The 12,030-nt window shown below is 35.1% G+C and overlaps 1 protein-coding gene across 1 annotated transcript; it reads left to right on the top strand.

Annotated features, from left to right (window-relative positions):
- The first annotated feature begins 8,659 nt into the window (after positions 1-8,659).
- On the top strand, positions 8,660-11,298 carry LOC104106892 (expansin-B4-like). Its single transcript, XM_009615547.4, has 4 exons — positions 8,660-8,907; positions 9,752-9,867; positions 10,196-10,389; positions 10,768-11,298. The coding sequence occupies exons 1-4, from the start codon at positions 8,724-8,726 to the stop codon at positions 11,093-11,095; spliced, it is 822 nt and encodes a 273-aa protein (XP_009613842.1). The 5' UTR covers positions 8,660-8,723; the 3' UTR covers positions 11,096-11,298.
- The last annotated feature ends 732 nt before the right edge of the window (positions 11,299-12,030 follow it).

The following is a 12,030-nucleotide window of genomic DNA, read 5'->3' as shown; positions in this document are numbered from 1 at the left end:
TCATATACAGACAACGCTGATAAAGCAAGGAAGAACAAAACAACAAAAGTGTTTCCACCAATAACTATTTGCAACATGAGATAAACAACAAGAATCACAAACGAGGTACCGCCTCATGTAAAATAAGGATCACGGACGAGGTATCGCCTCATATATAATAAGAATCATAACCGAGGTACCGCCTCATATTCATATTTCTTATTTTCAGTCACATACTTTCCTTATATCGCCGCATGAGCCTTACATTTAAATAGTTTTGAAAATATTTTTCCGAAATAGCTACATGCACTTTAGCCCACCTTATGACGCCGCGTGGCTTCAAGAATTTCTCTTACAAGCAACACGCACATTAGTCGCACCTTATGCCGCTGCATGCACATTAACCCCTATCCTTATACCTCCGCATGCGCATCAATATCACATCACAATAACAAATCACACCACAAGTGCCCATATGCCACAACTTGCTAATAATCAACAATATCAATATTTCCACAACAAAAGCTCATGGTTCAACCACAATGTGTACAAGAATATCAACAATAACAATGAATGTAAATTTTTCAACAAGAAAGATATCTCAACAATTAATACTTCGCCTCAATGTGATAGCGGCTCTCACAATTTTAACACCAATAATTCAACAATGAAAGAGATAATGTGTAATCACGATATTTTAAATAAGAATAACTCACAATGGAAGAGATAACATGTAATGATGACTTCAAATAAGGGAAATCAATAATGAAAGAGATAACATGTACCAATGACTTCAAACAATGATAAACCAATAGTGGAAGAGATAACATGCAACAATGACTTCAAATAAGGATAAGTCAACAATGAAAGAGATAATATGTAATGATGAAAGAGGAAACAACGTCAACTAAAGCATAAGAGCAAAATATCAAGTACGATGTAGAACAAATGTTAACAAAGTCATTCAAGGCATATAAGGATAGACTAACACAAGTAGATTCACTATGAGAATTTAGAACATGATATGACAATTCGATTAAAGCATGGAAAGAGTTAAGTAGCTTAAACAGGTCAAATACCACATATAATCTGTGTACCCACTCGTCACCTTGCGTACACAGCTTCCACATAGCACAAATGACACAATCAATCCCAAATCTTAAGGGGTAATTCCCCCATACAAAGTTAGGCAAGATACTTACCTCAACTAAGCCAATTCAACCCTGGGAAATAGTTCCCCCCCCCCCCAAATTTTGCCTCCACACGGCTCAAATCTAACCAAAATCGACTTAATATCATCAAACAATGCAAGGAAAATCGATTACAATAGATAAAGCTATGATCTTTATACTTTACCCAAAAAGGCAACAAAAGTCAACTCAGGGCGTGGTCGGTTAAACCCCGGGTCCAAGGGTATACTCTGACTACCCATAATTTCATGAGTTCATATATGTGATTAGTTTTAAAATTTGAGTCCATATCGACTCTCAAAACTCAAATTCTTATTTTTCAAAAATTTGACAAAGTTTCACAAATTTTCACTTTGATTCACATGATTTTGATGTTAAATCGAAGATATATTGATGAAATATAGTTAAAATGGATTAGAATCACTTACCCAAAGTTTGTAGATGAAAATCTGATCTCCAAATCGCTTCCTACCGAGTCTAGAGTTCTAAAATGAGAGAATATGAGATGAAATCCCAACTCCCAGCCCTTTTGATCAGTTGCAGCTGTCGCAATTGCGACACGGGTTTGCAATTGCGAACCATTGCAATTGCGAAGGATTCCTCGCAAATGCAACCACTGATCAGCCTATAGGGACTTCACATATGTGACAAATGGGTTCGCAAATGCGAACCATGTCCCTTCGCAAATGCGAGAATTTAGTAGCAAATGCGGACTACCCAAAATCCTGAGCTACTTCGAAATTGTGATCCAAGTACCTGAGGCACCCCTGCTAAGCTTGCAATTGCGAACCTGGTATTTGCAAATGCGACCCAGAGGCTGATGCACACCAGATCCTGTTTTTCAGTCCAAAATATTCTGTAACCTTTCCGAAACTCATCCGAGACCTCGGGGCTCCAAACCAAACATCCACACAAGTCTAAAAATACCATACGAACTCACTCGCGCGATCAAAAAGAAAAAAAAATCTAAAACTACGAATCGAACACTAAAACGCATAAGTTTCAAAGTAAATTTCAGGAACTACTAGAATTGCAACTAAGCGTCCGAAAATTATCAATTCAACTCCAAATTATACCAAATTTTGCAGACAAGTTCTAAATAGTATAATGGACCCATTCTAAGTACCAAAATTAAATTCCGAACTCGATAGCTAAAAGTCAATCTACGGTCAAACTTTTCAACTTCAAATTGCCAAATTTCGGTAAAACACCACAAGTCAACCTACGGACTTCCAAATTCAATTATGGGCATACGACCAAGTCCAAAATCACCACGAAGCTATCAGAACCATCAAAATACAGTTCTGGGGTCGTTTTCACAAAATTTAAAGTTTGGCCAATATTTCTAACTCAAGCTTCTAAGTCAAGAATCGAAGGGTCTAAATCAACCCACAATCTTCCCGGAACGAAACTAATCAACCCCGTAAGTCATACAACCATAAGCACACATGTGTGAAGCATCAAAAGAAAAAACAAGGTGCAATTATACAAAACAACTGGTCGGGTCGTTACAGTAAATGTTGGGTCTAACCTTGACTTATGTGTTATGTGAATTATGTGAATTGTGTGAATTGGGTCGTTACAGTTTGAACTATGTATTATGTGAATTATGAGAGAATAACGGTGGATATGCGAGGTGGCGAGTGTATATGCGCTGTCGTGATATTGTTTTCCATAATTTTGTTTATTTCATTATATATCTTGCTTCATGCCTTAATTGTTACATGCTTTAATTGTTACATATTTTATTTGACTTCTATGCCATAATTATTATTTTTCATTTAATTATCATTGTATTAAATTGTACCTTTCATGACCCCATGCTTATTTTCTACTTGTCTTTACTTGCTTTGCTTGCATATCTAAACTGTCACATGCTTTACTTGTCTTATTGTTTGTAACATTTGTTGTCTTCTATAATGTGGGTTCACTTGCATGAGTTATTTAATTGATAGATACTGATGAATTGGTGAAGTTGAGACTTCGAGTTGTTAGAGATTCTTTAATTATTATGTGGTTCTTTATTGCCTTGAACATTTATATAAATTCTTGTACATTTGGTTATTGAATTGTTTATGATGATTGAAATTGTTTGGGGAGCAGGTTATACACCGCAATAGAAATGGAAAGGCAATGAATTTAAATGGTGGAATAATAACGGATTATGATATTGATAGATGATTATATGGTGGGATCGGGTTGCGCGCCGCAACAGAATTGTATATGTGGTACTTGTTTTTGAATGTTGGATTTGCCTCGGTATTATGACATGAGATTATGAGATTTATTATTCTGGGCTCTCTGGTAATTGGATTTCGAGTTCGATTTCATGAGTTAACTGCTTTACTTCCATTTCTTATTTTCTTTTTATTATTATTACTGCGTACAAGTTATTGTAATTGGCCCTCCTTAGCCTGGTCACCATATCGTCGAGGTTAGGCTCGGCACTTATAGAGTAAATGGGGTTGGTTGTACTCATACTACACTCTGCACTTCTTGTGCAAATACTAGAGTTGGTCCCAGTAGTGTTGAGTGAGATTGGCCGGATCTAGCTACCTGTGGAGAATTGAGGTATAGCTATACCTGTTAATCAGGTCGGGATGACCCGTTTACAACCCGGTTCAGCCCGGGTCATCCCGGTACTGTAGCGTGGGGGGAGGGTTGGGACGGGTTGGGCGGGGAACGGGTTTCAAACGAACCGTTTTTTGATACCGGTGCACCAGAACCCGCTAAGCCCGTTAACCCGTTAATGGGTTTTTAACGGGCTACAGCTCGGTTCAACCCGGTATCCGTTACAGCCCGATTCAGCCCGGTTTAACGGGCTCAATTTTACTTGCAAAAGTTAGCAGAACCCCGCACAAAGGAATTTCTACCACTGGGTTGGTGGAGGAGCAACTCAAATCAATTTCCTGTTCTTTCGGCCATAGCTCGAGACGTGCTAAATGTGCCGATTTCAACAGTCGCAACAGAGAGCGCATTTAGCCAAGCAAGGCAGCAACTAGGAGATACTTGTCATTCATTGGGTAGCAACGCTTTGGAAATTCTAGTGTGCTTCAGAGATTGGATAAGATCAGAATGGCGAAATCAAGGGCGTGACGAGGTAGAAGAAGCGGAGGACCAAGAAATTAGAGATATAATGGTTTATGGTTCTGATTCAACCAATGTCGGAAACCAAGAATCTCATGTTGACATGGATGAAGTTACAAAAATGATGCAAAGCATGTGATGTACTATTTTTTTTTTTATAATTGTTGTAAACTTTTAATTTGCAAGTTCAAAAATAACAAAATCAAAAAAGAACTTGCAACTTAATTTGAAGTATTATATAGTATTCAATAAAAATATCAAATGTAAGCCTTCGGAGCTTGATCCTTACATATTGCCTATTGGTCTTACTAAATAATATTTTGTAGCCACTTACTTTCAAATTTTAATTTTAAAATTGTAAAATTCAAATTTTAAATTTAAAACTTTAAACTTCAAAGTTTAATTCTAATCCTTAAAAGTTTGCAAACATTTAAATATCAATTATATTGAATAAGAAAAACACAATTTACTTTTAAAAAAAAATAGCACGGCCCGGTCCAGCCCGCTAAGCCCGAACCCGGACGGACTAAAAAAATCCGAAAAAGTACAGCCCGCTAAAGCCCGATAATTCAGCCCGCTAACAGCCCGAAACGTTAAACGGACGGGCTGTTTTTTTGTGTATAGCTCGTCCCAGCCCGCCCGTTAAACACCCATAGATATAGCTGCATGGCTTCCGCAACCCTGAAATCCCCTACTATGTCATATAGCTATTTTTTTTATTCAACAGTTGTGTTCTATTCAGACTATTATCCGTAGTACTCTAGACGCTCATGTATTCGTGACTCCAGTTTCTGAGATTGTATTTGGATTACATCGTTAATTAGTTTATCACTTTATTTCAGACTATTCGATTTTATTGTTACCATTTTATTTGAATTGTTAAAACTGGTTAATAAATATAGCTAACGTTATATAACACCCCAAAAAATTTTGAAGTACTTAAGTGTAAAGCATAGAAAAAATTTTGCAAAAGAAAATAATGTTTCGTGGTGCCGAATTGGATTTTACGTGTTTAAGGATTTTAGGAAATCTTCGCTGCTAACTTGCGAGCCGCGGCTCGAACCTTTTGGGTTGAACAATGCACCGGAAAGTAAAGAAAAAATTTTTGGCAGAAAAGTGCATTTTGCGGTCCATTATACGACCACAGAAACACTCTGCGGACCGCATAATGGCCGCAAAAGTGAGGCAGGAAAGGGTCAGTCTGGAAGCAATTATGCGGTCGACTATGCAACCGCATAACTATTCTACGGTGCATTATGTGACCGCAGAATAGTTATGCGGACCGCATAGTGACTGCATACACACACAGATTTTTGGTCATTTTGGTCAATAATTATGCGACCGATATGAGGTTCGCATATTGATTATGCGATCGCAGACCTTGTTCCGGAGCTCCATTTTTGGATTTTTAAATCCCGACCCTACTTCGTTAAATACACGCTTTGGGACATTTTTAGGCAAAAAATCTGATGTTTTAGAGAGAAGGAAGAGTGTTTTAGATATAGAGGAAACCTTAGGCTAATTATTCATCAAGATCTTGCCCAAGCTTTGTAGTCCAATAAGAAAATTTCATAAGATCTTCATCTAAGAGATTGGGATTGCTAGAATTTTCGGAAAGTTGTAGTAATTTAAGGAAACCTCAAAGCAAGGAATGCTGGCTAAACTACTCTCTTAGAATTGAATTCAATGATGTTCTCATAAGTTTCAAGTATGGTTATGTCAAGTTTCTTATTCTATGTTCCTAGTTGTTCCCAATAAATTCGATTGTTCCGAGTAAGCAAAGTGTCATGAATTAAGTATTCAAAACGTGTTCCAAATACTCCTAACACATTATGTTATCCTTTAGGAATATGTTCAAGAATGATATGTGTATTAAAATAATAAGTTTTTGAATTGTGTTTCAATTGAAGGTTATGATTCCAAATTGTGTGAGAAAACTCAATATGCTTAAGACTCTTAATTGCTCATATGTGTACCTAAAGCCTTGATTGGAAATGCCTTAATATTGATAACCTATAAAGATGTGAAAGAAGTATGAAATGCGATTATTGATATAAGTGAAAGTTATACTTATGGCCAATGGTGCCAATGAAATTGAAAGATGTGAAAGAAGTATAAAATGCGATGACTGATATAACTGAAAGTTATACTTGTGGCCAATGGAACCAATGAAATAAAATAATGTGAGAAAGGTTATGAAATGAGACTTGATTCAACTATTCCGAATTGACTTGGAAAATAGAATTTTCTAAAAGCCTATAAACTCAAGTCATGCTCATATGTGGCTGTTTTAACAGATGTTATGATTTGCGAGTATTTTCAATGTGTTTTGCGTTCTTTGCATATTCGTGAGTGAAAATTGTGTATTGCCCTTTGTGGAGAAAATATGTCAAGAGTAAATGGTGTGTTATATGTATGTTGATATTTATGATGATGATACATGAGAGGGAAGAAATAAAAGTGTGAAATAACAAATATGGCCAATGTGCCTTGAGTAAAGAATCTTGTGAATGGCCAAAAGAGCCAAAGAAATATTATTGTTGTTATTGGCTGAAAATACTAGTGGAGATTTATACAATGTGGAAGATGATGAGGTAAATACATTTGCACCTATGTTATTTTTGTGAATTATTCCCCTCATTTGGGATGATATTGATGTGATAAAATTATTCCTCTTTATTGGGATAAGATTGATTGATATAAAAGGGTTGATGTCTCGAATAAGACAACCTAGCCGATCGGGTCGTGATCGAACACCATGTGAAATCGTGGTGGTGATTGTGCTGAAAATTATAATTGAAATTGAGATTTTGGTTGATGTCTTCAAATAAGACAGCCTAGCCGATCGGGTCGTGATCGGACTCCGTGCTAAAATTACGGTGGTATTGGTATTGATAGTAATTGTAATTGATTCTCTAATGAGATAGCCTAGTCGAATGGGTCGTGATCGGACTTCGTGCTAAAATTATGGTGGTATTGGTATTGACAGTAATTGTGGTTGATTCTCTAATGAGATAGCCTAGCCGATTGGGTCGTGATCGGACTCCGTGCTAAAATTACGGTGGTATTAGTATTGATAATTGTGGTTGATTCTCTAATGAAATAGCCTAGCCGATCGGGTCGTGATCGGACTCCGTGCTAAAATTATGGTAGTATTGGTATTAATAATAATTGTGGTTGATTCTCTAATGAGATAGCCTAGCCGATCGGGTCGTGATCGGACTCCATACTAAAAGTACAGTGGCATTGGTATTGTGAACATCGGTATTGTGAACATTGGTATTATGAACATCGGTATTGTGAACATTGGTATTGTGACCATCGGTATTGTGAACACTGGTATTGTGAATTATTGAAATTGTGAACATTGGTATTGTGAACAGTGGTATATCAGTGCTAAAGATCCTCCAACCAAAAATAATATTATCATCATCATTTGATTATCACTTCATAGTGTTATCTTCATATTTTGGAAATGATTATGTTTTAACTTGGCATTTGAATATCATTGATTGTGGTTTGTTGTTTCTATGGATTTTCCTTTCTTATATTGGCATTCTATTTTGAAAGAAGACAGTTAGCTTTACATACTAGTACTATTCCATATGTACTAACGTCCCTTTTGCCGGGGGCGCTGCATCTTCAATGGATGTAGGTGATTCATCAGCGGTGCAACTTTGGTCCTCGTTAGCAGTTACTCCCTGTTCAGCAGGTTTTGGTGAGCCCTACTCTATTCAGTTGCAAAAGCTCCATAATCCAGCTGCATATTATGCTGGAACTTTTCGTGTTTCATCAAAACAGTGGCTATTTTTTAATAATTTCATAAACACTGACTATTTTTCAATTACCAATCCGAAATCTAGATAGCTCTCGCTATACTTACGGTTTTTTCATTGACAAGATTACAATTTGTAATTCAACACTTATTAAGGATTTGGTTTTACCAAACTTGATTCACATGCTATATCTTTTTTCTACTCCAAAGTCAAGGAGTGGGCTTGAAAACTTAACCTTAAAGAGTGTTAATTTAGGAATTTACTGTCAAGACTTTCCATGTGCAATTTTTTAAAATTAATGCGTGAAGACTAATTGAACTGTTCATGAATTCAATGGGAAGACTACTTTTATACTAAGATATATTCATTACATGTTCAAAAAAATGGAATGTTTCCAAGAATTTACAATGAGAATTTCACAAACCATGCATGAAGACAATTTGAACTGTTCTTGAATTCAATTGGAAGACTAATTTTATACTAAGATTCATTACATGTTCAAAGAAATGGAATGATTCCAAGAATTTACAATGAAAAATTCACTAACCCTAGAGCGATTTCAATGAGCTTGTGTTGGTGTTATATGGGGTAAACATCATAGGTTCTGTTGCATATAAGACCAGCAATATTTTACTTGTTTTTGTGCAATCAAGTAAATAACCACATTGCTTTATTGTGAACAAAAAACACAATGTCATACCCTCCTATTCCTCAATATTCCTTTTATCTATTTATCATTCTTGCTATGTTTAGTTTATCATTGAAAACCTGTTCTAGTGTGCCTTCTAAGTTAGTAAACATCTCCATGGCTGAAACAGATCCATTCTTACCCGCCGTCGCAACGTGGTACGGCGATCCTGACGGAGCTGGCAGTGGTAATATGCACACCCATGCATGAAGATTCATGAAAATTAAGAATATATGAAAATAACGTGCATCATTGCATATAGATGTATAATATATTTTGACTGATTTTATGCGATATAATTACTATTTTAAGATTCAAATAAATTTTTTATCATGGAATTTGTTATTACTTCCTTCATTATTTCTAACTTAAATTTTCTTATTTAATACTCATTACTTTTATTTTGTCTAACACAATTTATGTGACAACATGTAGCTGTTCCCAAACTCATATAGAGAAAAAGGTCGATATTTAGTGCTTCAGGAGCAAAGTAGCTGAAGCATGATAGATCCTCTAAATAATATGAACTTAAATAGAGCGAAATGAATTTAAAGAATTTATCCGATTCCAACTAATTGAGAGTAACGTGTATTCGTTTATTATTGATTGATTGAATAGTTTTATACGGTCGATATGATAATTATACATTCTCACGAAAAAATGAATAATATAAGAATTCAAGCCAAATGTAACCCGTAAGTTTGGCCCTTGCTGATTGGTCGCTAAATTACTCTGACCCCTTTACAATATTATTCCTCCATCCTAGCCCCTTTTTTTATTTTTTACATTTACTGAATGTTTTTTTTATTACATGGAAAAGGAAAAAGAGAGGGGAAGGGGTAATGAGAGTGTGGAAGAATCCTAGTATCCTACCATTATATTTTAAGTTTTGGTGGTTCCATCCTAACCTCAATCTGGACTTTAGGATTAATTAAAATTTCTTTTTCCTTAACTTCTTAGTGGCCATATTTAATATATTATCGCTCACCAAAAAAAGATTACTTATAAAGAATAACCTAATCTTTATGTAGATGGTGGAGCCTGTGGATATGGAAACGACGTAAGGAATCCTCCATTTTCTGCAATGGTATCAGCTGGAAATAGCAATCTTTTTAAAGGGGGAAAAGGTTGTGGAGCTTGCTATCAGGTATATATTCTTTGTATTTGATATTTACATTTGAGTTTTAACTTCTACAAGAAATTTTACACAATCAGATCACTTAAAAATATAACTACAAGAAACTGCCCATTATAAGTGGAGTTAAATATCTGAATAACATGAAAATCAACATGCTACAACATGAGGTTAAAATTTAAATACACGGATTCGTAAAACTTATTTATATCGTGTATACAAGTTAAATCATTCACATTTTCCACGCACGGAAGAAAAAAGAACGACCAACTAGTTCTCCATGTACTGAACAATTCATGCATGGCTGTTATATGAAAGAATTCTCTTTTTCCTTTTGTAGGTAATATGCAAAGAGAAAGTAGATTGTTCTGAGATTCCAATTACAGTGACAATCACAGATGAGTGCCCAGCCACTTGCGGCGACGGTGCTCCTTTTCATTTTGATTTAAGTGGAACTGCTTTTGGTGCCTTAGCTAAGCCTGGCCAAGCTGATTTATTTCGTGGAGCTGGAATTCTCAATATTACATATAAAAGGTGAAGCTTTCATTCTTAAACACTTTTTTAATATATGAATTGTGTCTTCTCTTCCTCTCCAGGTGTTATGGTATTGTAGGCTAAAAACCTATAATATAAAATTATCAAATCTTATGTCATCCAAATAAAATTGTAGTACACAAAGAATCTGTATTTTAGCTATGGAGTAATATGCCTATCGTATACTACATACTTTTTTATTCAAGGATTTAAGTTATTTACACTTGACATTAAATATTGTAAAGATTTTTTATATGATCATTGGAAATGTATTACAGGAGGTTAGTTATCACTTTTAAGTAGTATAATTTTCACGCGAAAAATTTTAACTGAAAAATATTTTAACATCTTGTCGTGTTTATAATGAATCACTTACAGAGTTGCCTGCAATTATCCACAAACAACAGTGACATTCAAGATCGACCTTGGCTCTAATCCTAGCTATTTTAGCTGTGTGATTGAGTTTGAAAATGGAGACGGAGATCTTGATATAGTAGAGCTTCAAACATCTGGCTCAGATCAATGGCTTCCAATGAAACAATTGTGGGGAGCAAATTGGAATATTGACTTGGTACCCCCACAAGCAACTGCTCCATTTTCCATTAGGTTGACTACTTTGGATTCCAAGAAGACTCTGGTTGCAGAAAATGTGATTCCAGTGGATTGGGCCCCTGGCAAATCCTATCGTTCAATCGTCAACTTTTAACAAAATCACTACCAAAGCCTATAGTTTAGTAGTATTGGTGAACGTTTATTACGTATACAATAAGTGCTGGTACAAGTCTTACTCTCTTTTCCATTCCCTGCCCCAATGTAACTTAAAATTAAAAAGAGACAAACTCTTTTTTCATTTTTATTTATGTACAGTATTTATGAATAAAAGCTTCAAATTTGTCAGTGAACAAACAATTTTAACATGTATTTGTATATATGTAATTTTAATATGCTATAAATAATTTAACATGCAGTTGAGACCCACTCATAGTTATTTGCAATTATCAAAGATATAATTAAGTTGATAAATAATTCACTACTAAAAAATCTGGTTTTAGCGATGGACAAATTCTGTAGCTAAACAAAAAAATCCGTCGCTAATCTCATTTAGCTACGGATTAGCGACAGATTATCAAGAAATTCTGCTAGTTACGGACAATTTAGCGACAGATTAGCGACGACAGTTGTAGCTAATTCTAATTTTTTTTAGTGATTGTACATTCTCTAGCACTTAATTAAATTAATTTAAATGATCATCATAAAATTCACTATGGTATTATAGCAGACATAGGTCCCGCGTTGAAGACTCATCACTCAACGAATTTCCAAGTACATGTGCTTCCATACTAAAATGACCAGGTCCGTATTTAAGGGGCCATATTGAAATATATTTCTCTCACAAATTAAATTTTTAGATGAGATAATTTTTCACATGTTTGGCCATTAATGTTGGGCATACTTGTGTATGTTTTAATATTAATTTACTTGCAATTTTGTTGCTTTTTAGTTGTATTTTATGATAAATATGACCAGGCTAAAGATCTTGATTTTACATTAACGGGATGTTAATATGATTTTTCAGGAGAAGTAAAATTGATTTAAAGGTGAAATAGAGTTATTCGTGAAATTTAAGCACTCTAGCAGCAT

The sequence above is a fragment of the Nicotiana tomentosiformis genome, chromosome 8 (genome assembly GCF_000390325.3).
Source record: "Nicotiana tomentosiformis chromosome 8, ASM39032v3, whole genome shotgun sequence".
NCBI lineage: Eukaryota > Viridiplantae > Streptophyta > Magnoliopsida > Solanales > Solanaceae > Nicotiana > Nicotiana tomentosiformis.
Note: the sequence above shows the minus strand (reverse complement) of the source record. Positions and strands in the feature narration are given on the sequence as shown.